General features: G+C 50.1%; 1 protein-coding gene across 1 annotated transcript in view; it reads left to right on the forward strand.

Annotated features, from left to right (window-relative positions):
* ST3GAL3 (ST3 beta-galactoside alpha-2,3-sialyltransferase 3) overlaps window positions 1-21,911 on the forward strand; it is a 184,252-nt gene extending 162,341 nt beyond the window's left edge. Inside the window, 2 exon segments of the mRNA XM_086617229.1 lie at window positions 8,065-8,211; window positions 21,822-21,911. Of these exon segments, the coding sequence (XP_086473355.1) occupies window positions 8,065-8,211; window positions 21,822-21,911 (237 nt within the window).
* The last annotated feature ends 5,571 nt before the right edge of the window (window positions 21,912-27,482 follow it).

A 27,482-nucleotide genomic window follows, 5' to 3' on the forward strand; every position in this document is an offset into this window, starting at 1 on the left:
AATGTGCTGCCAATTAACTTTGTAATTTGGAAGCTTTTTCAGTAAGGTTGAGGAGAGCTAGTAAAATAGTTTGGGGCTGATCTCAAAGCGTTTTTCCCAGGATTCAATAAAGGGTGAATGTAGTAACATCCTTTGCTTTGATAATATAATTTGGGCCAGATGGTTCTGGAGGATCGTAGGGGGGTACAACTCAGACGTGCATTTTGATTGCACTTGTGGCATTAGTAGCTGAAAGGCTGAGCAAGGAGCAAAACTGGTCACCCACAATGAACAGTGACTTCTCTCTGGAACTGGTAAAGCTTTTCAGGAGTTTGCTCAGTCCATTTACTGAAGTATAGGAAGAAGGAGAGCTGTTTTCTAATACATGTGGACTCTCTTTTCTTGGTATAAGCTGATGATATAGGAAAACTTTAGTTTAGGATCCTAGCAATGTCTGGGGAAAATGAAATGCTAATGCCTGAAGATGGTTTAGCATGAAAGAAATGAGCTAGTAAAGATCCTTTCTTCATTAAAGAATCCTCTTAAGGAGTAGAGTGCAGGCTTGGCTATCTCACTAGACAAAGGTGTATGTATGTGATTTATGTTTAGGTGGAAGTTCTATGTATACAGGTTTTTTGAAATCAAACATCACTGGTACTGCAGCTGGTAATTGAGGCGTGTAATAACCTGCCTTACACTGCAGACAGCTTACTGGGGGACAAGCATGAACATCATTTCAGAGATGTCATTGCCTGTTACATGTATAGCACTAGGGAAGGTTATTGCCATGGTGCTTTTTGCTGTGTGGTGAATAGTCCAGTCTACTCAGTAGCACTCAGAGCCATGTGAGCAGCAGCTTTCTGGCCCCTCTGGGGAGCCCTGAGCATGGTGTGAGGTGGCCAGGAGAACATCTCAGGTGACATGAATTGTCAGGACTCTGAGGACTCCAGTGCAGCCTGTGGTGTTTGTTTCTCTCTCTCTGCTGGTGCTTTGCATCCATGGAACTGCTTATGATTCAGTTTCTTATGAGATTAAGCTCTGCTGCCCAAAACTGTAAGACTTTGGTTTGTTCATGTGCTGGAAAAGGCTGAATCTATAGACCCCTTACTAAAGAGATAAAGCATCCTCCTCTGGACGTCACCCAGCCTTGGCACCAACTTGGTGAAGGAGGAACGATGTGCAGGAGGTGTTACCAGGCTGCGTCAAGCACGGGGCCATGGATTAGCACCTCTGCAGAGTGCTGACAGCCCACATGCGCTCAAGGATTAACCTCTGATGCTGGAGTGTTAGCACATCCCACCCCAGGGCTTCTTGTTGCTGTTATGTTGCTTTGCCAGTGGGCAGGCAGCCCTGCTGGAGATGCCAATGGTGACTCTTTGCTTCTCAAGCAGCTCTTCAGCTCTCCTGGCTTGTCGTAACGACCATTTCTCTCATTAATACTGAGTTCCTCTGATGTCACAAGCTTTGTCTCCTGCACTGTTCTTGCTGGACTGTCACTATGTGAAGTCCGTATCTCGGGGCCTGTTGGGTCTTTGTGGAGCAGAAGAGAGGTGGGGGATGGCCGGAGCAGAGCAGTCTGCCACCCCATCCTTCCAGTTGTATGCTTCTCCTTTTTTGCGCTCTGATGGCATCTTCTAAGGCAGATAGAGAGATTGCACCTGGCAGTCAGTTAAATATGGAGACTCAGTGTCATTGTAAGCTTTGGGTTTGCAATACAACACATCTGCTTCATGGGCTGGACTGTTCAATCCATTAGCACTGCAGTGTGATCAGTCCGTGAGCTGCCGGGGAATGGACACTCAGACAAGCTGTTATAGGGTAGGAGGTAAATGCATACCAGCCTCTTCTTGATGGATGCTCAACCACATGCTTCTGCACGTGATTGATGCAAACTAACTGAAGAGAGTTTACTTTTCAGTGAAAGAGTAGGCCATGGACTCCCATTTCGCATAGGGTGAAGCATCTGTGTGGTTACCACAGAGCAGCTAGTGTGTAGTAAAGTCATGCCCTTGCTTGCCCTCCGTTAAATTGTTAGGTCCTTAAGAAATACTCCCTGCATTGCACAGGAATCCGCGCTACAGCAAACGGTGAATCAGAACCTGTGCATCACGTTAGATGTGGTCATTTGGGCTAAGTCGTATAGGAGCTCAGCAGTTAAATGGCAGAATGGAAGCCTGCTGGGCAGCTTGTCATGTCTCCAGCAACAGGCCTCTGGCCCTTCCCTTTTGCCCTGCTGCAGACTGCTGGTTCTGGGGACTCTCTCCCACTTACACCAAGGAGTGACTAGGGGAGATGAAGGAAGAGTGTTGGAGATGCTCTGCTTTGTCTTTTGAAGCCCAATATTGCAGCTGATTCTGTGCATGGGTGGAGGTAGCTGGAGGAGCAGCAATGTGGGTTGTAAGCTCCCGTGCCAGGGACCACTCTGCAGAATGCCAGGCACTTGTCTGCTCACAGTAAGTGATGCAAAATTGGTTTTTATGCTGTATTTCCAAACTTGCCAGCTAAGGGAAGCAAAGAGTAGGTTTGAGGTTGTTCCTATGCAAACATAAATGAACAAAAAGAAAATACAGTGACTGTTGTGTATAGCATGTGATGGCTATTATAGTTTTGTTCTGTATTTCTTTTGTTTTGAAGACTTTATCACTGTTAGGTGATCAGGTCTGTAATTGATAAAACTAAGGTAGCAATTTTTTACCAGGTAAGCAATTTTTCAGGTTTTCCTTCAAATAAGTTAATACAGTAGTCAAACCAGTTTGAATATCTAGATGCATTACTGTTTGTAGGGAGCTTAGCAACGCTTACCCTTTTTTTGAAAAAGGTAACAATTGGAATAGTCTGAACAATCCAATATGTCTTACCCTGAGCTAAGTAAAATCCCATAAATAACTGGAATTCATTTAACATATTAAGGGAGTCAAATCTTTCTAAAAACAGATTTACAGCAGTCATTTCCTTCCAGTCCAGCAGGCAGTGACACAGGAATGACCCGGGCATGGAATGAAAAGCAGCAAGAGCCTTTCACATGCACCAAGCAAAGAGCAGTTACCATCCCCTGATTCAGTCACCAGCACTGGATCTCCAGTGCAAGCCCACAAGATGATGCTCAGCCTCCATTCAGTCTAGAGGAGGGCTGGTGTTCATTTCTGCTGACTGGCTTCTATTCTTTTGTGAGTAGAAGTCAGTCTTTAAAACCTGTTCATGAGGAAGATGGAACAGCAATGTCTTGAGGGGAGGCCTTTGATCTTTCCCCTTGCAGCAGATAATAGTGTAGGAGCAGTTAGGAGAACCTGTCCTGTGTCTGTCTGTACTGCCAAAGGTACTTCTGGTCCCTTGACCTGGTGGTACAAACCAGCTGTGTTTGCACCGCACAGAGCTTGCAGTGATCCCTGACACGGCACAAGACCAGAGATCTTTCCCTCTCTTGTCTTTGGGCTTTTTCTCACCCAGGATCCACCATGCATGTGCTCACCTCACCCATGGAGAACATGTGTCAGTGGGGCCCTGGAAGGAGCCACGCTCCGGATGCACAGGCAGCCTTCGCCCAGCGCTGCTGCGGTGACATGTTGCTCACCACTGCTGTGTTTGCTGCTTCTGTCTGTCGGATGGCCTTTTGGTGTCATCTCTGGCTCCTCTGTCAGTGTGCTGCATTCTCTCAAATGGGACCAGGCAAAGAGCTGATCCCTGGAGAGCATTATATTAGATATTACATTTTCCAGATGTTTGGGCTTAGACAAGCAGGCCAGGCTTGGAAACGTGGACTGTCAGTTCAATGTGGACTGTCAGTTCAGGCCACATTGTCCAGGGACGTCACCCTTGTAGTTGTTTACTAGTGCTGGAGAGGGGATGCTGAACCTGATACCCACCATGGACCTCAACTGGGACAGAAGCCTGTGAGACACACCAGGGGGTACAGAGATTGCAAGGCCAAGTTCAAGGCTTGTGGCAGGGAACTGGCAGATGGAGAGGACTGCTGATGTTGTCTGCAGTATTGCCATTCCCAACTCTCCCTGATTGATGGGCACTATTTCAGGTGAGAAACTCATCACGACCACACCTGGAGCAGCGGTCCTGCTGGGCCATTCCAGGCAGCCCCATGCCGTGGCTGAGCCTGCACTGGCCATTCTTTGTGCGGATGAGAGGCATCTCAGGAGGCTCGTGCCTTGGCACTGGCCACTGTTGGGCTGCCATTCTTCAATCACTTGGTTGAAAGCAGCATTGCTTGGTCGTACAGAGATACCCAGGCACATAGAGGGCCATGAACAGGAAGACAGGCTTCATGCTGGTCCAAACTCAGATTATTATTCCTGAGGTGAGATGTTGGGATTTTGGTTTTTTTCCTTAGCAATGGCCTAGAATAACAAGAGGCCTGCTCAGTTGTTTGAGAGAATTTTATTTTCATAACTCAACACAAGAGGTGTGGTGGCTGCTTTGGTATGTCTTTGGGGCACGGCACAAGGGTGTGTGTGGTGAGATAGCACTGACGCATTGTGCAGGGCATAGCAAGCCAGGTTTGGCACAGCCATGTCCATGATGCCTAGCTTCTTTTGGAGTGACCTGTTCCCCAACTTGCCCAGAAGGTTGTACGTGGTTCATTAGGTCCAGATTAGAGCTTAGCAGTAAACAAATTTATATGCCTGTGTACAGTCAGGAGAGCTTGAAAGCTGTGTCAGTCCAGCCAGAGAATAATCATAACCGTTTCCTCTCTTTGATACATGTCTCTTCTTTTTTGCCACTCCTCTGCTGGGAGGAGAGCCCTTTCCTCTGGACTTTCCTACTTTCTGCTGAATAGGCTTCTCTGCAGCACAGCGTGGGACACATCCCTAGATCCTACAGGGCCTTCTCTTTCCCATGCCGCAAGCTGGACGGGAGGCAGTGCTTCATTTTCAGCAGAGGGAAGGAGTAGCAGAAGCTCAGCAGGCTGTCACAGGAGAAAAGGGCACAGTTTCTATAGTTTAAACCAAATGAGGACCAGAGCACTGTATTGACTTACTAATGACATTAGATAACATTAGACTTACTAATGACATTAGATAACTGGCAATCACACTTCTTTTATACTTCTCTTCAAGCTGGCTCCTTTTTTTTCCAAGTCTCTCTGATTCCTCAGTTAGTCTTTAATCTGTCTGATGATTGCTTCTTCTTTAACATGAGCAGTTTGGAGCAAATGCCCAGTTATGTGTATTTGATCCAGGCACATGTGAGTGCACGCACACAGTTTGTACTCATGCTCTTCTCTTAGCAGGTGCTGTTATCCACACCGTTTACTAAGAGTGGGTTCTGCAAACACCCCTGTGCAGCCCTAAAAGTTACTGTCCTCAGTGAATAGCAGGGATCATTTTTACCGTATTTTCTAAGTGGTCCTCTCTAGCCTACAGGGCTCTGACCACAGCAGTGAAGGCGTGAATGGCTGCAAGGGGGACACACGCGCTAGGCTGTAGCTACCATGGTACTGGAGGATGCTAACATAAATAAGGCATAATTTAGTTACAAACTGCCGTCAGATCATCAGTCTCTGAATGTGATTTTAGGGCAAAACAAACTACGTTGCCAAGGACACCATGTGAATTTCTGGTAGTTGCAGGGGCCAAACTGAATACATCTACTACAATCCGAGAGGTTAAGGAAGTCTTTGGTAGTCTTTGCTATTTTAATCATTTTTGAGAGAGGAACAGGCAGTACTGAGATACTGGCATGTCAGGAACTACAGAAGAACAGAAGTAGATAAGAAAATTATCTCCTATTTTTTCATAAAGGCCATTGGAGGTATTGTATGTAGAATAAAGTCAGGCAGGTATTTGGTCACCAAAGGAAAGTTCACTTTTGATTTCTGTAATCTGTTATTCTCCAAACAGAAATAAGAATACGCTTGAAAGAAAGTTATGGTGGTTTGGCAGTCCTCCCATAAGGTTGGGTAGTATGAATAATTCTCTGTGGTTTGTAAGACTCACATTAGAAAGTTAGCTCTTAAATGTTAACTTGGCCAGTGAAATTCCCTCCAGGCAAAGACCCTGTGTCTCCCTTGAGCTGTACCGTGGGAATGGGCGCAGTGCAAGTGTGGGTGGTGTTAACGCCATCGTGTTCCCAACGACGACATGTGTTCTTAAGGACGTAGCCATTTACTCATGATGTTTTGGACACTGTAACTACAGCTCAGCTGAGGGAAAGGGCTTTGTGGCAAGTCCGCTTACCGGCTGATGCAATTCCAGTGACATCCAAATGTCATCTCCTATGTAAACCATAAAACTGAGAATATCTGAATTTGAACTGCCATGTCTGGGAAGACAGGATGTTTTTGCATATTTTGAAATTTGGGGGAATTTTCTTATCCTCACCTAATGAACTTTCTCCAATTTTTTTTAAACCCCTCCTTGATATTTTATGGCTACCAATGAATTAACAGTTAACTAATCAGAATCAAAACAATATTGTCTGTGGTGAGTATCAATCAAAATTAAGCTGTGAGATCATAGTGACTCTGCTGTTTGTCGTAACAACTAGAGCTGGCCCAGGAGGATGTAGTAAGGTCTCTTCGTTTTGGATGTGCACTGTTACAGTTACGCTGCAAATGTTTGAATGTAACGTCTCACTGATTTAGCCAGAAACAGTGTTTGCACGTTTGTCTTCAAATTAGTCTAATCGCAGTGCACTGTAGCGGAGTTCTCCATTGCACACGGGTTGTGCTCCCAGCTCTGCACATCTCAGCTAGGGTATGGGTGGCATTCTTTGCCTGGAAAATGTTGGTCTTGGGACTGGTCGGGCAATCAGAAGTGAGCGAGGTAGTGTGCTGCCAAAAGCCGGTTCCTTTGAAACTCAAAACATTATGTTCCCAGTCTGTTACGAACATGAGGTGAAATGCAATAGCATTGCTCACCGGTTCAGGGTAAACCATTTTAAATGCAAAATATAAGCGTGCAGTTGGTTTCTACATCTCAGCTAACAGGCTGTCACCCTTGGTGACTGTCTGAGCATGTCCTCTGAATTCATGATACTTTTGATACAAGCGGTGTTGGATGCTCTACAAATGAAGATAAGATATGTGGGTGGATTTCTCAGCCTCTCCCTAGCCCCTGGGGTAGAGCTACCTCTGCATTCATCTGGCTAAAGGGGAGCTAGAAAAGACTGTGAGCTGGGGTTTTACACTAGAAACACTCATCTATCGCAGCAGTCGTGTTCATCTGAACACGGAAGAGGAGTTGCAGCCATACATTACTGCTGTCACAGGGCCTCGGCAGAAGCCAGATGAAACGGGAAGGGCTGAGGCCAGACTTAGGGGCAAATGGCAGATCAGCAGACGTGACAGGACAGTCAGGGTGCCCTGCTTATGCTAGCACCCATCTCTAACTGGCTTCCCACTGCTCCTTGGCTTCCCAGTATGCTGTGGCTAGGAAAGGTATGGCACAGGCCAGAGTGCCCTTTGCCTGGGGGGGTGCCCTGAGCAAAGGAAGGGGTCTCAGTGCACACCGCTGACTGGGGCTGCCTCATCTCCTCTCCATCTCCCAGAGCTGCTTAACAGCCTCCTTAAACTGCTTTAGCCAACAGTGAAATAAAGAGTTTGTACTGTTCCTCACTTCTGCTCCTTTGTGGTGGCACATTTGGGATAAGTAGTCCTCCTTGGCCCTAGCTGGAAGCCAGTTATGTGCATAGAATTGCAATCCAGTATCTAGGTCTGTTTTAATTTCAGAAAATTAACGTATCCACTGTGATTCATCCTCCAGCTCATCTGCTGCCCTGTCCTCAGGATAGCAAAGTTGTGGAAGGGAAGTCTGACCATTTGCATTAATCCCTCTGCCCTACAATACTCCCCTGGAGAGTCAGGTCATAGAGCCTCAAACGAGAGCTGCTGCTTTTGTGCTAGATGCTTTGCAGGAAGCTGGCTAACATGTGATTTTCTTTACAAGTTGGGAGGCTATTGACCCTGCAAGCTGGCATCAGGCAGCTGATGTGCAGACGTAGCCAAATACCCTGTTCCTGACTTTCTGCTTAATAGTAGCAGTGCCCCTGTGAGCAGAGACAATAAGAGGAAATCTTTGATTATGGAAATGGCAACATGCTAATGACTTCCATTCCTGCTTTCTCTCCTCTCAGAACATCCCCACCTTGGGAAGCGTAGCAATAACGATGGCGCTCCACAACTGTGATGAGGTGGCGGTAGCTGGGTTTGGCTATGACATGAGTTCACCCAATGCACCGCTGCACTACTATGAGAACATCAAGATGTCTGCCATCAAAGAGGTAGGGAGCTTCTGCCAAGCACATCTTCCTCCCAAGCCCGCCGACCGCCCCGACTCCAGAGCCTGACAGAGATGGTGATGTCAACTTACAGCTTTTCTGTATGGGTCAAAACACAGCTCTACCCATGCATTTGCCTGTAAAATCCTAGACATTCTCACAAGCACAATGTCTGTTAAAAATGGCTATTTCTGCTGGGAAAAGTTCTCTGGAATGTGCGTATAAAGTGATTCCTTCTTCAAGCAGCAGGGAAAAGATTCACATAAATGTTTACTCAAGTAGGGGGAAAGGGAGCTGTTCTGCTCTGGGGTTGAAAAGATGTGGCCTTCTCCTGCTTTTTGATCCATTGTATTGCTCTCTAATCCGTAGTCTTTTGCTAGATGATCCCCTCCTCAGCCCCGGTGAAATGTGGGGGAGGTGAGATTAGCCTGTGCATGTTAGCTCTCAGCTGACTGTGCAGCAGCAGTTAGCTAGTGTAAACACACCACGACTCTGTGAGGGCTGCTCTTTAAAGCCAGATCTGCATTAGAAACATTTTCTGGTAATATCACAGTGAGATGAACAGCATTTTTAGAGGAACAAAAGCTCTCATGCTGGTATAATGCAGCAGTATAAAGACACTCTTTCAGGTCTGTCCCTTTCCTGTACCAAACTAGAGCAAACTTGGTCAAAGCTTCTATAGTGGGAAGGTTTGCTCCTTTTTTGTAGAGCTTAATCTTTCTCAGCACAGATGTGGCCCAAGTCTTTCTAAGATTGCTTCCCCCTCTTCACTGGCTCCTAGGTAGGGAAACTTTCTCCATCTTACTCCAGGTTGTGAAAAGTTGTATTGTCCATGGACAGGAGCTGTCTCCTGGCACTTGACATTCGTTCACCTCGAGCACTTTGCCATTGATCCAGGCTAGGAGGGAAGCTGGGAAGTTCTGTTTTTCCAAATCGCAAGATTGTATGTGTCTTAGGACTCTCACAGGCTGCAGGCTGCATGACCCTAGGCAGCTGAGAGGAATTGGAAATCAGTGATTAGTCAGCTTGAGAAATGAGAAGAGTGTGTCTAATTATCAGAGTAATGAGGCTTTGGAACAACCTCTCAGCAGTGGCCAAGAGAACAAACTGAGTTTGGGAAAGACTGTGAAGAAATCCCCAGTATATCAAGGGACTGGGCATTGTGGTACTGAGGTACCTTCTGGGCCTGTGGAGGTAGCAGGAAAGTCTGCCTTGCTCAATGAAATAACCATGGATTTAATCTGACTTGGCTGGGAATGTGAGTGCCCATTTACAGGATTTAAGGGATATGTCCAGAGAGGAAAACTGAATCGAGTCACTATGTACAGAGGTGGTGTCTGGCTTGTGAAATCCCCGAGCAGAAAATAGCCGAGGAATATCATTCTTGCAGTAGTAGAGGAGGTATCACCGTTAGCTTGCCCAGTTCTGACCCTTCTCTGGGTGTCTGCTTATAACCACTGCTTGAGACAGGACCCTGGGCTACCCAGGCCCAGGTCTGGATGAGTACAGCTGGTTCTTTAGTCTTCCAGCAAAGACACAACTACACCAGAGTGAAAATGGATGCAGATGCCTGGCTCCAGCAGTGGGTACAGAGACTGTTCATGAAGGTTTCAGGAAAAGCTTTTGTCTCTGTGGTGCCACTGTGTCCACTCTGGTGAATCAGCAGCCTTTGGTGGAGATTCACTCTTGCCCAGTTGTTTCTCCTGTCTCATAAGGATGTCAGTCCCACAGTCTGCTCTTGGACATGGGGACAACTCACAGAGGGTGTCCTGTGCCAAGCCTGTTTTGCAACCTGGTGGGTGTCTCTGACGTCAAGGACACCTACACAGGAGCTGACAAGAATGAAGTCTTCTTGCTTTTGATCCTTACATGGATCAGTGGGAAAAGTTGGCAAAAAGAGTTGGATGACAGATTCTCTGGTTGATCGTCTTCGATCTTTGATTCTGGAGGGCAGCACCCTGAGTGGGGTGCAGAAGAAAGGAGGGAGTCACTCTTGGACACTGTATGTGGTCTCAGGAGTAAACCTTGCACGGCACAGGGCAATGATGCCTGATGAGGATGAACATGTGAAATGCAACCAGTAGGATCTCCTAGAGAGTACCAGTCGGTGCCTGTTTTGTCAGGCCTCTGCTATCTGGAAGCTGTCAGTCATTGTCCCCGGGATGTTCTGTATGGAGGTGAGGGAGTGTTGAAAAGTTCTGGTGAAGGCTCACTAATTCAGATGTCAGTAGATTTGTTTATGCAGCCGTGGCTGTTGATGAGAGCTCTGCAGGTCAGCAGAGCTGGTTCTAGGAGGAAGGTTCTGGTTCCACTTGAAGGCTGGTTATCTGATATTTATCTGCCCATCTAATCCTCACATCCTCCCCTACAGGCTCCTCTTACATTTCACTGCCCTGGTACAAGAAAAGCCATCTGTTCCCAAGTATCAATAATTAATGCTCCTCCTGCCTCTGCCCCTCCCAATACGACAAATTGTTTGTGATATTGTGGAATGTGAAGAGCAGAGAGGATTGCATTTCTTTCTTTCCTGTTTAATATTAATGGTAGCTGGTAATTGTTAGTCCCTGAGGGTGAAGTTGAAGGGTGAAGGGCAAGATAGTTGTGGGCAGAAGACACATCTTCTGCAGTTGCCCTCGAAGAACACCCAAATGGAGATTTGCCTCAATCTAGACTGGAAACACCCTGCATGTTCTGCCTGAAGAGAGAGAGACCTGCACATGGTTTGCAAATCGGGAGGCTGCCCTGCATTAACACCTTGTGCCAAACGTTGCCCTTGGCACTAATGAAGAAGATTGACCCAGAGCCAAGCTCCACCAAGGTTTTTGTCTGTTCCATCTGCTCTGACACCCAAAGGTTCAAGAGCATCCACAGCATTTTCCTTGGTGCTACTTTGGACCTCCAGGATTGGGTCCACGTGTAGTTCTTCCTGGTCCTCCTCTATATTTCAGCCTCTAAAGGAGCCACTAAAGCAGGCTGTGCCTTGAAATTAGGCAAGTATCATCTTTGTCTGGCCTGCAGACCCATGCAGGCTAGAGCACTTGTTTCTGGGTAGGGGAGCGGAAAAGGTTTGTTTAATGTAGCAACATCCCCGCACTGAAAGAATTGCTATGGGATGCAGCTGTTGCAACATAACAAACATCTCAGGCACGAGCCCCTGCAGTTTGACCAGACTTTGGTGGGGCAGAACCTCTGCTTCTGAAGTTCAAATCTTTTTGCTGACTGCCAGGCTCCTGCAGCCTGGATGACCGAAAATCTTCAGTCTTTAAGCCTGGAGAGCAGCTGCAAGGAAGCACTCCAGCTCCACCCTGAAACCATCACTGTCTTTACAGAGGAAATGTAAACACCAGCAGCATACTGGGTCTGGAGGTGCCACACGTGTGTGTGTGGCTTGTGGGAGCCTCCCTGGGAACATCTATGGAGCCTCTTCCCTGGCCTGGTGTCCTCAGAGGGAATGGGCCAGCGGCGGAGAGCATGTGTCCTCTCGGCAAGGTGTGCCACTGTTTTACACTTGAGGCCTGCTTGACATCTCTCTGGACACCCTCAAAACCCTATGACTCATCTCTGAGGAATTTGTTCTGATTACATAAAAAAGCCAGCAAAATGTGCTTGCTTGCTCACAGCTGGGCGGAGATGCCTCTCCCATGCCAAGACTGAGGTGATAAAATCTCTGTGGAAATGAATGTGATTCTTCCTGTTGCTCTGTGGGACCAGCGGCTGAATTTCCAAGAGACAGAAAAGGCGAAACAGGCAGCCAGATTGTATAATTTTGCTTAGTCTTTGCTTTCCCTGCAGGGGTAAAAGCCCTCAAGGTCCAAAATTGTGCTGCAGTTGCTACCGCAGGAGGCAGCTGCCTCCGCTACTTCTTCCAGCATCTCAGACTCCCGAGGGCTGGACAGCCATTTCCTGCCCCGGAGGAAAAGGCTCTGTAAGGAGGCAGATGCTCTGGAGCTTCATTGGCGTTACCAGTCAGGAGGAGGTATATGGTCTTGGGACCCTGGTCAGTATGGCTGCAAAACACATATGGATTCTCCTGTGCTTGTGAATGCTCTTCAGAGTAAATTTCTCCACTTTACCCTGGATTGCCTCCTTACCAGAGGGTAGTAGCTTGGTGTGCTCCAGCCAGGGTACGTCCAGGCAGACCTGGTGAAGACCCTTTTCTGTTCATAAGTGTGCTCCGCAGAGCTGGAAGCCCACTGGTGCAGTGCTTTCGATTTCATGCTGTGAGCTGGAAGATCAATGCTTGCAGTGCAAAACTGCCCCTCCATCCCAGCTCCACTGCCCAGCACATTCTCCCCTTGTCTCTCTTCTCCCCATCATGGCCAGGGGTGCAGAGTCCTTGGCCAGCACTTCAGCAGAGTTTTCCTGAGCGGTATGAAGACAGCCTGCTGTTCTCTGGTGTTACTGGGAGACCATTGCCCAATAGACCCCGTGCTGTTGTGCAAATTGTTGTACACAGGTGATTTTTCAGCTCTGATCTTGTCTCTTTGTTTTAACTCACAAAATGCAGAATGCCCAAGCCTGTCATCTTCCTTCAGTTACTATTTTCCCTATTCCCAATAATTTTGCAACAGCTTTTGACCTTTGAGTGCTTCCATGAATGCTGTACAGAAAATGATTGAGTCCCTGCCAAGGTGTCTGCTCACTTGTTTCTGGTTTTGTGGCAATGAGTCCATCAGAGCTGAATTTTGATATAGTTTATTGTATTTTTATTTCTTGCTCAGGTCCTGTAATGCTTCCTGCCCAAGCACTCCATAAAAATGTATTTTTATCACAGGTCACTGTCTTCTATTAATGTAGAAGTGTCAGATCCACTGGGAACATTGCAAAGGAAACATGGAAATGGAGGTGAGGAAAAAGGGAATAATTATAAAATAGAGTGAAGGCTTTTCTAGATAAAAAATTTAATGAATCTATCTATAAGAATTACAATAGACCTTCATTGCTAATGGCAAAACAGCCAGTGTTTCAGGCAGAAATTATTTCAGGATAGGAAAGTGACAGGGTTTAGAATAGTAAAAAAATATCTGTAAGGAGTGGATTAAACCGAGAGAGCAGGAGGCTATGCTAAACCATGGGAACGAAGCACAAGACTGGCTCCCAGCATCCCTCCTCCGCATGCTCTGCCCCAGCACACAGCCTTTCCCGGCCTCGTGATCCAGGGGTGAGCTTCAGCCTCCTGGGTATTTCTTGCAGGAGCAAGAACGTGAGCAAGGAGTCACCTTGGGGTCCACGCGGGAAGCACCCCAAGGTGTCTTCTCAGCAGCTGGCTGCAGACTGCCTCGCACACTGGTGGTTGGTAAAAATGGGGAATGTGCGGTTAAAAGCCGCCCTTATCCACCCAGAGCCCATCCGCGGCGTTCATGCCGCGTGGTCGGTGCCCGCGGAGCTGCTGACTGGTCTCCTTTTCACTGCAGAAGCAGGATCAAGCACCAGCGCCGATGCCGTCGGAGGTGTCAGCTCCTTTGATACAGCTGTGCCTGGCGCTTCGTGACTCGCTGCCTGACCCGAGGGGGAGGTGGCACGGCTGCCTTTGATGGCTTCTTTCTGATCCTTGGCTCCGCTTCCCCAGCAGGTCTTTGTGGGATGCTGGAGGACACCATCTTGCAAGACTTCTTTTTCAGGCAGTGTAAGGGCTGTCACAAGGGCCAGGGGAGGTGGCCTGCAGCATGCAGTGACACACAGCTTTGTCTCTGTCTCTCCCCGCCAGCAGCTACCTCTTGGAATAATCTGCAAACATAAAGTTTGGACTCTGGGCCCATAAAGGCGCAAACAATAGTGCTTTATCATCATCTGGGCTCTCTCTGTGAAGCCGTCCTTTGCATTTAAATGAACGCAAGTTGCTTGGGAGGGGGTGGTTGGGCTGCTTCAGCCCTCCAAGTACCTTAAAGTTTGCGGTAGCCAACAAGAAGAACAAAACTCCTTTGAAAGCCGGGCAGATGTCTAGCCTGGTGATTTATAGACTGAAAACACAGCTATTTGAGCCTGGCTGATGAATTGCGATTGGAGTACAAGGAATGGTGCAGACTGAAATGGAGGTCAGCTTTGGAGGGGGAGGTTAGGGGCTGGGGCAGGGGGACCTCTGAAAGGGCAGTGCTTTTTCTTGGGGCCGGCAGTGATGACTGATGAGGTTTATACATTTTTGTCTTTGTTTAAAAGCCACCTGTTTGACAGCGTTTTGGCTGAACGAAGGCCTCACATGCTGTTCCTGTGCATAAGGACTGTGTGTCTATGTAATAGAAATCTGGAAAAGAGTGATGGAATAGCAGTCACTACCAGAGTGCAGGTATTGCCTTGTTCAGTAGGGCCTAAGTATGGTAACACTCATGGGGTACCACTGTGCACCAGTAACAGCAGGGGACATAAGGCTGTAAGATGGACAAAAACAGAATTAGAGTTTGGACAAGATCTCTGTAGGAAAAGACAGTCAAAGATCTACAGAGGTGTGCTAGAGCCCAGCTCCTGATCCCAACATTGAACACAGACCTCTGCAGGGATCCTGGATACCACCAGAAATCGCCCTGTCCCGTGGATGTACTGTCAAGGGAGAGAGCCCAGGTATTCCCAGATGCAGTAGCTAGCACAGCTCCTCTCACCAACTGCGAGGGCACAACAAGAGCTGGTAGCCTTTCAGAGCTGTTTTTAGCAGGCATGAAGACCTTGCAGGGGGACATTTTAGGAAACAGCCTTTGCTCAAGTGCCTTCATGGTTAAATTAAATGGAAAGGCAACCGAAGGGACATTGTAACTCAGATTTTGCTTCCAAAAGGAGGGAGCTTGATCAACAGGGCTGTATCTAGACTGTGGGGTGACACTTTGCAGTGCTGACAGGGTGCTCAGTGGAATTGGGATGTGTGTGCAGACTCTGACCTCTCTGAATTTAGGCCTAGCCTAGGAAAAAGGGCTAGCTAAAGCAGATGCACTGAAGAGCTTATGGACTCATTGTAGACTTGAGATGTTGGGGTTTTTGTTTGGTCAAAAGTGCAAAAATTATCTGAAATTCATGTTTGCAGCAAGGGGGGAACTGGCAGGAAAAGGCTGTAGACATAACTTCATAAACAACTGCTTCACAGTGGTGTTAAAAATAACAGAGGAGTGGGAGAGAGCATCAGGCAGTGAAGGAGACTTCACCTGGATGGTTGGAAGGGACAAGGATAAAGTAGAAACTGGTAAAAGTCAAGCTGAATTAGATCTTGCAAAGGGAAATAAACAGAGACTGAACAGTCCCACTGTCAAACAAATAATATGAAAACAAGGAAAGAATTACCAGCACTGTGGCATTCAGGGAGGTGAAGAAAGCAGAAGGTATAGGGATTAAAAAGCCAAAGTGGGAACCACTTGAATTAATATATTGCCTCCGTAAGGGTGATACAATGAACACGAGGGAAAGGGTGGCTTACGGTGAGAAGTTCATAGAAACAGCAAATGACTGGGTCAGCAGTGAAAGGCGAAAGTCGTTGAAGCTAATGCACTAGGTGTGACAGCCTGAGGGATCTCTGTTCCAACCACTGTGCTGTTGAGCCAATTAAGCTGCAAGCCCAGAGGAAAAGGTCCTCAATAAATCTATCAGGTTACACGTGGTTCCACAGGATTAGATTGTAGTGGACATAATACTTCTTTTTCCTTTCTTTTTTTGGGGGATGGAAGCAAGGCAAGGAAAATAATCCTGTCAAATTCAGACCTCTTAATCTGACCTCAGAGGTACTATTCAGAACTTCAGAGCAGAGTTTAAATGAAAGAATAATTAAATCCTGAAAGCAAACACAACAGGGATTTACCAAAGGCAGGTTACAAAAACTAATTTAATATCTTTATTTCATTAAAAAACCCCAACATTCTGGGGACAGGGGAAGTGTAGTAGCTCAGGCTCTCTGAAGTTCAGTTAAGCGTGCGATACTGTGCCATGTGAGATATTATTAGTTAAGCTTCAGAAGCTATGGTTTGGTGCAACACCTGTATGTGAATAGTCTCTCTAAAGGAGAACACAAAGAGCAGCACTGAACGGACGCCTGGGAGTTCCCCGCAGGAGGTGATGTTTAGTGTTTGCTTTAATGATTTTTGGCACAGAAGGCAATGGTGTGCAAGCGGAATTTGTGATGAGACAAAACCAGGTGTGGTCAATACAAGGGAGGATCAAAATACCATCCAGGAAGACCATGAGCACCTTGAGAACAAGAGTAAACTAGGTGGCACGAAACCTAAGAGTATGAATGGAAGGTCATGCTGTTTGGGGCAGTAGCAGAAATTTTGATTTTAAGCTGGGAAAGTATTATTTGGCAGTGGCAGAGGAGGAAAATGCTCAGACAGGTACAAATAAATCACGGGAGAATTCAGGATGCTGGGCTGTTACTGTGAAAAAGGCAAATATAGCTCTGAAAAGACTAGAGAAAAGGACGACTTGGAGAGAGAGAGAATTGCCTCTATATGAGGCAATGCTGAGCCCTTTTTCTGGTTAGCAAGAAGTAAATTTGGCGTAAATAGGGACAGAGGGAGCTACAACACTTCTGGGAAATTTCTTAGTTTTCACCGGGGAAATGAACAGCCTCTTTTGATAGAAGGAAGAAGAAGACATTACTTCTTTGGCTTCATAAAATAAAGACCGAGAAGACATACAATTGCTCTCTCTCTATGTATTAAGAATAAGCAAGAACTAAAAGAGCTGTTTAAAATTTCAAGTTGACATAAGAATGACTGGGCATAAAGGAGCTGTGAGTAAATCTATCCTAAACATGAAGAGAGGAGGGTGCCCAGCCCTCCCTTTTGTTTTGGTACGTGTGACTCCCGGGGGGTGCAGGTGGGACGGGGCAGTCTGCAGTGCTGCCGCGTCCTGGAGAATGGACTGAGAGAGGAGGGGGCAGCGGGGCCTGAACGAGGCAGGGCACCGGTGTCATCGGAGGTGAAACTGCAGCTCAGAGGTGGCCATAACACACCTCGTGTGCATGATCGCCATGCCGGCACCAGAGCGAGGGTGCAGGCAAGGCAGAATTGTGGAAAAGAAGCAGCTCTGGAGACAAGGCAGTGAAGGTTCAAGGTAGAGATAAATTAGCACCAGTGGAGGCTGCAAACCAGCTGTTACCAGTGAAGTAGCACTTCTTGCTGCTGCTGTAGTTTCTGTGCAGGTTTTCAGGGAGAAATGCTGCTGACTTGCAGAAATATGGAGGATGTAACAGAACTGAGAAACCTCCTGCTTTACAACTCACTGTTTTTCGTGAATGCATTCCATATTGACTTCACTTTCTCTGATTTAATCTTCCTGTATTTTAAGATATTGCAATATACTCAGTAAGACTAATGTACTCTGAAGCTAAGGCATTCCCCAGTTGTAACTGATTACAGATGCGGATCTTACCTTCCTCCTGGGTTGGTCTCAGAAACATTTGCTTAGTCTTAAAATATTCTGCTTGGCTTCTCTTGAAGGGACAGAGGATGTTTTGTGCTTCCCCATGGAGTCATCAAGAAAAAAAGAATGGGTGGTTTGGGGATCCTGCATTTGCATAACCCTGAAAGGTGGCTTTAACCGATGACAAATTTTGATCTAATAACTGTGACCAAACGATCACACATCAGACCCACTGCCACCTCTCTGGGATGGACAGCCATAACAGTGCATCTGCTTGCAGAGCAACTTTCCTGCTGTTTCTGTCCTCTGCTGAAAAGAGCAAACATCTACTAATCATAGAGAGATCTGAAGCAAGGGAAATCCCAGCCTGATCCCCAAACAGCAAGAAGGGCTCTGGAGCTTCCTGGAACGTTCCTGGTGAAACTCCCAGAAGTTCATTACTCCAGCCAAGCAGCCCATTTGTTTGCACAATTTGCAAACAAATGGTTGAATTCAATGATCTTAAGGGTCTTTCCCAACCTAAATGATTGTGTGATTCTAAGCTGTACCAGCCACCTGCTCAATGCGAGCGCGGGGAGGGGCAGAGGACAGAGCCAGTCTGCCAGGTTGCAGGAGCAGTGGAGGAAGTGATATGTGGGGACAAGAAGGTGGAGGTGGTAGTGGATGCTCCAAGCTGCTCTGTTGCTGTCTGAAGGTGCAGATTCATGAGAGAAGAGCTGGAGTTTTCTGCTTTTGATGCTGAGGTGTAGCTTCAGGACTCAGGGCAGGAGCTTTGTGAACGTGACTAATCCAGCATTTCATACAGGAGGAGGAAATGAGGCAGTAATGGCTTGGGGTGCATGGGAAGAGAGCGCCAAAGCAGTTGAAAGGGACAGTGAGCATCTTGCCAGCACAGCCAGAGCACATCCAGTGTCCGAGGGCAGGAGAGGGCTTCTTTGCAGTAGTAGCAGGAATGAACCATCAGCATTGCAGCCACTTCATGTAATCCTTCTCCAGGTGTGGATCCTGCTCACAACGCTCTGCTTAAAATGTCAAAATGAGCACTCTGACAGCACAGTCCTGTCCGTGGGAATGCAGGTGGCCGAAGCATTGCCTCTTCCTTTTACCATCCTGCTGCAGCTCAGGACACTGCATCAGCTGAAAGATTTCCGCGACAACTTGCCCACGAGCTTGGTTACACAGAGCACCTCGGCTTACCCAGTGAGAGGTGGCAAAAGAGAACTTCCCCTTACAACAGCCGTAACGTGGTCCTGGCCCCAAAGCAGCCTGAGCCTGCCTAGGGCTGGCTTTGCATGAGACCCTGCAGCCAACTCACACAGCCCCGCCGCCTGCCAGGCCCTGCCGGCAGCGTGTGCTACCCAGGCTGGGCTACCCCAGGTGCCATTTAGGGTGTACACACCCTAAAACCTGCTGAGTTTGAGGAGTGTATTTTGTTGCCTTTCCCCCTGGCAGGGCAATGGGAGCGAGGTACCTGCCTGTCTCCAGCAGTTTTGAGAAATCTACTCCAGCTCTTCTCCCCCCTGCGGCTGCTGGGGCTGGAATGCAGCTCCTTCGCCTGATTAGCTCTGTCTGTCAGTGGGGTGAGTCCCTCTCCTGTAATCAGTAACCGGAGCTGGTGTTGAAGACATGTCTCATCCCTTCTGCTTCTGCCCGTGTTGCTGTCGGGTGCGGGGGGAGCAGCACCACACCGAGCGCTCTGCTGGTGCTCTTTGAGGGGGATGAAAACCCATCCTCACCAGGGAATCCTCTTCCTCTGTGATCTTACATTCAACCACAAAATATTTGAGAGTGCTGCTACAGACACCACTAAGATCCGTGTATCAAGTGGGAGGCTGAATTCCCTTACATGTGGCTTTCTGCTTGGAAAGAGGAGTTTGTGGCAGTGCCCAGGGTACAGAGCAGCCTTGATGCTGAACAGCGAGAGGTTTATAGGTCTTGCCAGCAGCCTTGCAGTCAGTGCTGGAGTCAGACCTAGCTGAAATGTGAGACCACAATTCCATCCCACAAAGTTTTATTTTCCACCTCCTGTACTTAAATTCCTGCTTCACTTGTACCTTTCATGCAAGCAGATTTCCCCTTGCCGTCAGATAAGGCACTTGCATGTGGCCTGTGGTGACATTTTAGGTGGTTCGAGTTTGCCTACAAGTGGCTGCTTCCCCAGTTACCATCCGTACCAAGGGATGCAAGCAGGTTGTACTGGGTGAAACCAGTTGGCTTTTCGTACTGTTTGATGAGGCTGAAAGACACGAAGGAGGGATCAGCTTGTGCTATGATGTATCGGGTGCATCAGGCTCTCTGGTGCTCCTGGTAGGCTTTGAATAAGCCCAGCCAGATGTAAGTGAATGCCTTGAGACCTGGTGTTCCCATCATGGCCCGTGTGCCAGCAGATAGCTGCTCCCTGCCTGCTGGCAGCAGCACACAGGCACGCTTGGCTGCCTCTGCTGGTGCCATGCGTCCCTAGCAAGGGGCTGTGTTGTCAGGAGAGAAGCTGCTGCGTGGCAGGGGCCAAGCCCAGGACCCCCAGCTGACATGCCACATGTGAGACTTCCCAGTACGTTGGGGGATCCTGGCTGTCCTGCTCCGAGTGACAGGCACACACAGCCCTGCCCTCCCAGCTCCCTCTGCTCTGCACCACCATCGCTCCCACTGCTGCTTTCTGAAATGCATACTTTTTTCCTTTTACAAGCCAGCTTTCTTCCGAGTGCCAGTTTTCAGTTTCTACTTTTATGTTAGCAGAAGCCAAGCGCTGAGTTGTTTCTGGGCAGCGTCTTTTCAGTTTAGAGATTGGGGGTTTCTGCGTTTTCACAGTCACAAAGAGCACCAGCACAGTTTACCACGTGTGGCCCTGTTGTTCCTAGTGCCGGTGTCCTGTTTGCAGCACTAAGGTAACAGTGTCACTGGAAGCAGAGGAAGTCAAAGACTTCTTTTGAACACAGGTTACAAGATAAGACCTGCCTGAACTTTCCTTAGCAGCTTTAACCGTCGTCATTCCTGTGCACTGAGGGGGTGGAAGGGCTTGTGAATGCACAGTAGCAGCAGGAGAGGCATTTCCAAAATGTGCTGGAGATCTAGAGATCTTCAGTCCCTTGGACCTCCTGACAGCAGGCTCCATGCCATGACCACGGCTGTCTGTGCCACACAGTCGGCAGTCATGGCTGGGAACTGCTTGTCCTGGACAGGACAGGACATGACATCCACAGATGACAGGAGAGCCACATGCACATTGTGCGTGATGGATACAACCAGTGCTTTGCAGGCAGATACCCACAGTTTTGCCGTGGTAAACTGGGTTTAGATATCTATGACCAAGTGCCCTCTGAAGGCTTATTGGGCTGGTGATTTGTTGGTTTGAGGCCATTTCAAAAAGGCTCCTGTAGAGTGATTTTTTCATGGTCCAGACCGTATTTAGAGTTCAGAGTACCTGCTGGCCAGAGCACTGTGCTGGAGACCTGGATTCATTTACTGGGATTCTTATCCTATTGGGAGATTTTGGGGAAAGTTGGTCTTCACTGCTCTGCCTTGGTCTCCCCAGGGGACAAACCGCTTACTGCTTTAAGTGCTTTAATAGTACCAGCACAGGACAGTGATGACAGATGCTGTGGTCACCACTAAAGCTTGCTGCAGGGAACACATCTGGGTGGACTGACACCAGCTCTAGCAATCATCACTCTGAAAGGCCAGGCTGGGAGATGTGACCATTTCACCCTACGCATTGTATTAGTGTAACCTTTAGCATGTGATTTCCTCTTGATAGAGCATTGGGAGGCAAGAGCCGGCCTTGGTGGGGCTGGTCTTGGGGCTTTTCAGCTGCATGCACCCCCTTGCATTCCCCAGAGACCTGTCTTGGCAGGGAGCTGTATGTAAGTACGACGTGTCCTGCCACCATGTTCTCTGCCAGCTGTGTCCCAGCACACATCACTGCTAATGCTGTGCTGTTGGACACTTGTGCGTAGTGGCTTGGGAGGTCACTGTAACCAGCTACATCCACCCAGGTGGAGGCACCTAGGCTGCCTAGATCTCACCATGCCAAAAAAAACATCACCCAGCCCATGGGGAGACCTCCTACCTCAGATACATGGGTCTGACCCTGCTGGCTGTATTGGGTTTAAATAAGAGAAGGCCCTTGGTCTGCAAGGTCTCTTCTGGTCCACAGCAGAGTCTGTCTCCTTGGCAGAAGCCACTGTCCTGCGCCAATTGGAGTCTCCCACAACGTGAGGGATGGGAGCATGCTTGGCCAGGATAGCTGCTGACATCCTGTCTTTCCTATTTCCTTCCAGTCCTGGACACACAACATCCAGCGGGAGAAGGAGTTCCTGCGGAAGCTGGTGAAAGCCCGAGTCATCACTGACCTAACCAGTGGGATTTGAGTGGCTGCAGCCACTGCCTCCAAGGGAGGAGACGAAGACGCACGCTGCAGCTCTGGGAGCAGGCACTGGCAGCCCCTCGCAAGAATCCCACCTCACTGAAGACACACAGAGATGCCCAGGTGCTCTGGGAAGACCCTCTCACGTTGCCAGTCTGCACGAGGGTTGCATTTGCTGCCTCCAGGCCCAGAGCTGGCAGGAGGTGGGCAAGGGGTTGAGTGGGCCGTTCTTGAACTCTGCATCGCAGACGGATCTTCTGTGTCCTGAATTAAACAGGAAAGACTCAGGAGAGAGAAGAAAGGTTTGTGAATAAAACGATTTGTGCCAAATGGGAGGTGACGCTGCCCCGAGGCAGCAATGCCTGAATGTATAAAGTATTATTTTTTAAAAGAAACTGCTGGAATCACACTAGAAATACCAACGTACAAGGCAAAGTCTGCTTGTGCACAGCCCTGCGAAAAGCCTGGCCTCTCCATGCTCCATCTGCGTTGTCATTGGCCTCAGACCTTTCCCCAGGAAAACAAATCCGTCCAAAACTTTGGTGTCATTGGTGCTGCTATAGTTCAAAGGGAGAATAATGGCTTTCCCTCCTTCTCCGCTTGGAGCTTCTGGTTGAAGATGAGCATGGGTTTGTTTTTCTGCACTTTTCTTTGCTTCCTGCATAGAGGCAGCAGCAGCAGCCACTTACTTGGCTGCATTTTTCGTAGCCATTTGCCCTGCTCTGCCTCTGCCCTGACCCTACGGTGGAGCAGGGAGCTGATGGCTTTCTCTGCCTGCAGCAAACCCTCCCCACCTTTCTGCCTGTCCCAGCGCTGAGGAGCCTGCCTCGTGCTCAAGGCTTTCAGGCCTCTTGGTTTGTGCCTGTGGTGCAGGGCCCCCGTGGAGTCCATGCAGATTGGTGTCACCGTTTCTGGACAGCATCTCGCTTCATTTTTGTCTGGGAGAGGAGTAATTTATTCTTTGGAAGGAGGTCAGATCTTGCATGGAGATCTGAAGCTTTACAGTTTGAGAGCAGGCTGCTGAAGATGTTTGTTTTACATTCCAGACTCGATCATGTTCCCTATTTAAGCGATGTGTGACCTCAGTGATGATGGATCCTGCTGGCATGGGTGGGGGCCTGCTGGGAGCCCTCACCCTCTGCTCAGCCCCTGCTCACTTTGTTTCCAAGCTCCTCCCGTGCTGCTCTAGCACTGCTGCTCCTCCTGCTCTCAGGAGCACATCCCTTCCTTTGCCGTCTTGGTCCCGAGATGCAGTATTTGCACATTTGATTTGTATACGTATTTCAGAGGAGCCGGAATAAACTGAGCAACATGGCCGAGTGCGAGGACAGCGGGGTGGTCTCATCCACCTGGAAAGCGTGGGCAGAAGGGGATTGCCAGGGGAATGGTTACAGGTGGAAATCTGCTCCCACACTCTCCTAGCCTGGAGCAGGCTGGACTGCACTGATGGGCACTGTCCTGAGCCAAGTCCCGGTGTGTCGAGGCACCGAGGTGCAGCCCGCCAGTGCTGGGGTCAGTGGAGGGGGGATCCCACTGGGGTGCTGGCAGGGCTCATGGTCCTGGCACTGCATCTGACATAGCCCGAGGATTGCAGTCTGTCTTTCTCTGAGCTGAAGGGAGAACACAGCCCCAGCATGGACAAGGGGTGCTCAGAGCAGGGCTCGCATGGTTCCCCTAGGCCATCTCTGCTCTCACTGACTTGCAGGAGGCTGTGGCTCTGGGTCTGACGCCCCAGAGAGGATGTGCAGGAGAGGCCGGCAATGACCCAGGCACAGCTCCTGATCATAGCTGCTGCTTGCCTTGTCTGGGAGCAACTCAAACATCCTGCCCTTTCCAGGCTGCCGAAAAAGGATGCTGGGATGCTCTCCCTTCCCTTTCCCCTTCCTGCATCCCTTCCCTTGTCCCTCTGGCTTCTCAGCCAGGCAGTCCCTGCTCTCCTCATGCCTCCCCCCAGGATGCTCTGTGAGGTTTCCAGCATGGAGAATGGGGGTTTCCAGCAGGTTTTTGAGCATATGCTGTGGCAGATACTCCTTTGAATATTCTCCCTCAATTTGTTTTTTCCTGCTCAAGGAGCCTAAGGGACTGGATTTCCATGACTCTCGCCAGGCAACATTCCCTTTGCTGTTCCTCTGTGTCAGCCTGGAGCTGAGACCATCGTCCATAGAGTCCCTGCTACAGCAGCAGTGGGAGTTGTGGCCAGGGGACCTGGCTAAGGTTGTGCCTGAGGAAGGGTGGGCACCCACCCTCTGCCTTGGTGCTTGAACTGGGTCCTTAACCAGCTACTCTGGGAGCCCTGGGGCAGTGATGGGGTGGTGGGTGGCATCCGTGTGCTGCAGTGAGCTGAGATGCCAGAGCGCGGGTGGCTGCAGTGGGGAGGAGGCTGGTGAAGAGCCTCCAGTGTCCATTCTGGGCTCCTCTCGACCCCCTGAGGGAAGCATCCCCATGGAGGCCTGTGATGGCATTAATTTGATTTAGTCTGTTTCATTGAGCACTACAAAGCTACAGGGCACCTTTATCTTCCAGCTCACTGGCTCCAGGTCCAAGGAGAGAGCATGGCCCATGCTTTCCCTGGCATCCCAGCTCCCCACCACAGCCAGGGACAGGTCCTGATGAGAAGTTGTCCCTGCAGACCAGGGAGGTGACTCCAAGCCCTTCCCTCCACCTTAGTGGAGGTCTCCAGGCAAATATGCCCAGGCTGAATAGGTGAGTGCATGGCCCAGGGTGCCTGTGGTGGGTCAGGACCACCTGCAAGTAGAAGGAAAGAGAAGATGGGAGGTTGTTTGGGAGCCAAGGGCTCCCCTCTAATTCACTGTCCCATTTGACATTGGTGGGGCAAGCACAGCCACGGAGCAGCCCTGCGGCTAGGCGCTGGGGGTGTGCACCCCAGCCCCGAGAGCGGTGTGCAGCACTGGGTTTCGCTCCTGGATGCTGCTCCTTTGGCTGCCTCCCCGTGTGCACCTGCAGCCGCCTCCCGCCCTCCGAAACGCTGCAGTCCTGCCAGCTCCGAGCAGTGCACACGGGTCAGAGCAGGGTCAGTGGGACGGATGTGAGTCTCGGCCTCTCCCTCTCAGTGACTCACCTTTTCAGCTCGAAAAGGAGAGCCCAGGGGAATTCTCTATAGCCTAAATATAGAGCGGGGTTGCCTGGAGCCTCTGGCACGCTGCAGTGCAGAAAGGCCACTGGGGTGGCAGGGAACCTGCCTAGGGAGAAACCAGGCGAGTGCAGGGAGGTCAGGAGCCAGCTCCAGCAGCAAGGTTTTGCTCCGGCTGGTGGAGAGAGCAGGTCTGAGGGGCTGCCAGAGAGCTGCTGCTGCATTGACCCCACCGTGGGCACAGGCTGCTCCTGCATTTGTGGCATACAGCCCTCCCCAGTGCCCACCACCGTGGTGTCGGGCTCCCTCCACTAGCTCATCTCGTTGGGGCTGGCCATGCTGTGGCCTCAAGCTCACACATGCCAAATGGAGGCACCACAGCCAGGGAGCACGAGGCAGCAGAGGGACCCTCTGCAGCCCAGCAGCTCTGGGCTTCCAGCATCTCCTTTTCCTGGGAGGGAGCAGCAGGGAGGTCCTGCTCTGCTGCTTTGCCTCTCAGTGCAGGTGCTGCTGGGAGAGAGGGAAGGAGTCAGGACAGGGCTGGCTGGCTGGCTGTATCAGTCAGGGACAGGCTGGGCACCAGCAGCACCAGGGGACAGGCAAGGGCTTCCAGACTGCCTGGCAGGGAGGCAGCCGCCATGCTGAGCTCCACTGGCACCAGTGCAGCACATGCCATCGATCCAAGTGTGCATCATACACAGTATTAGAGACGTGTCCTTCGGTACGGGCGATCCAGGCCACTACCCAGCCCCTCCAGGCACTGGCTCCTTGCACAGCCTGCACAGGGACTCACTCCAAAGGCCAGTGCGCTCACCGGTACTGTACCAAGCTGAGATGCAAGAACTCAATGAGTTTTTAAAATTAGTTTTAGTTTCTGCATTTTTTTTTTTAATTTCCCCTCTAGGCAGGGAGGGCAAGAGTCTTGCAGGCTCCTCCAAGCTGGCTTATGTCACATCAATTCAGTCATATCACAGAAGCAATAAAGCTATCAAACAAGCTTGGCTGGCCTCTTTCTTCTGCTGCTTTTGGCCTTTTTTAGGGGAGGCAGAGGGATTCCCCTGCTCGGGCTGTCCCCAGCCTGGTTTCACTGCTGGCTCCTTCAGCACAGTAACCCAGAGGCAGCTACCAGGAGCTGCAGCTGGCCAATGCCACTGGCCTGGTGCTGGGGACAGGAGAGGGCTGTGCTCCTCCTCGCAGGTGACCTGAGGAGTGGGAGGGGGGCTCATGAGCTGGGTGCATGTTGGGGGTCAGAGGGCTGGGTGCTTGTCCTGCCTGGGTCAGGCTGCCTGGAGCTCTGCCTGTGATTCTGCCGGCTCTCTCAGGGACAGACTCCCTTCCAGCGAGGTGGCTTCCCGCTAAGGGTCACAGCAGCAATTGGGCTGGGTGCGGCCCCTACAAAGGCAGGTGTCCAGCCAAGTGACCTTCTGACCACAGCGTCCAGGAAGGAAGCGGTTTAGGAAGCTGGGGACTGAGACTGTGACCAGCTCCAACACCTGCCAGATCCCAGGGGGGAGGAGCGTAATCCCTGCGGCAAACCCCGGCAATGCTGAAGGGCTTCCAGAGCCACAGGACGGGTTGGGGACAGACCCTTCGCTTGGGGGGAGCAGGGTGGCTGCTTCCAGGTGGGTGACCGTTCTGCTGGACCTGCCAGCTATTAAATTCAAGAGGTAGCTTTCTGCCCGCACTGATGGGACACCGCAGAGGCAACTGCCCGACCCTCCCCAGTGTGTGGCTGCAAGTTCCAAATCCCTCCCAGAAAGGAGATGTTGGAGCTGCTCAAACCCTCCTTCATGCACTTCTCTCTTCCCAGCCCTTAAAGAGCAGGGCTGCCACTGCCATCAGGCCAGGCCAGCCCCAGGGGTGGCCTGTGCTACATCCTGGCCTTGGGAGGGCTGCGGAGGGGGAGAGCGCAGAGCCTGAGACCAGGGCACACGGGGACAGCCCGTGGGAGATTCAGGTCAGCAGAAACAAGGACACTTGTTCTGGAGCAGGTGTCTCTGAAGGAGCCACGTCACCACTGAGATGGAGGTGATGCAACTGGTCGGTCCATCTGCGTCACAGCTCTCTCCCACTTGTATTTTGCCACACCCAGCCATAGCCTCACACAGACGTGCTCAGTTCTGCCATCTGGCTGGACCACATCACCTCCATCCTGCCTCACACAAGGATGGCACCTTCAGGGACAGATGTCGCAGCGGGCCCTGGTCCCACAGGGCTCATTCCAGACAAGAGACATGGGGACACCCCAGCTCTGGGGGTGCAGGAGCACAGGCTGATGCAGGCAGTGCCTTGGGAGGCACCAAGCCAGCTGCTGCCAGCAGCAACCAGGGAGCAGGTCACCCATCTGTCTGGACACCCATGGGACTGGGGACACTGCCCTGCACCCCAAGCACCCTGTGAGGCCTGGCCCATGCTCAGCACTCCCCAGGGCAGGGCCGATACTCATGGGAGACCAAGGGCAGAGAGCAGTGCCCGGATTCAGGC

The sequence above is a fragment of the Tauraco erythrolophus genome, chromosome 10, assembly GCF_009769465.1.
Source record: "Tauraco erythrolophus isolate bTauEry1 chromosome 10, bTauEry1.pri, whole genome shotgun sequence".
NCBI lineage: Eukaryota > Metazoa > Chordata > Aves > Musophagiformes > Musophagidae > Tauraco > Tauraco erythrolophus.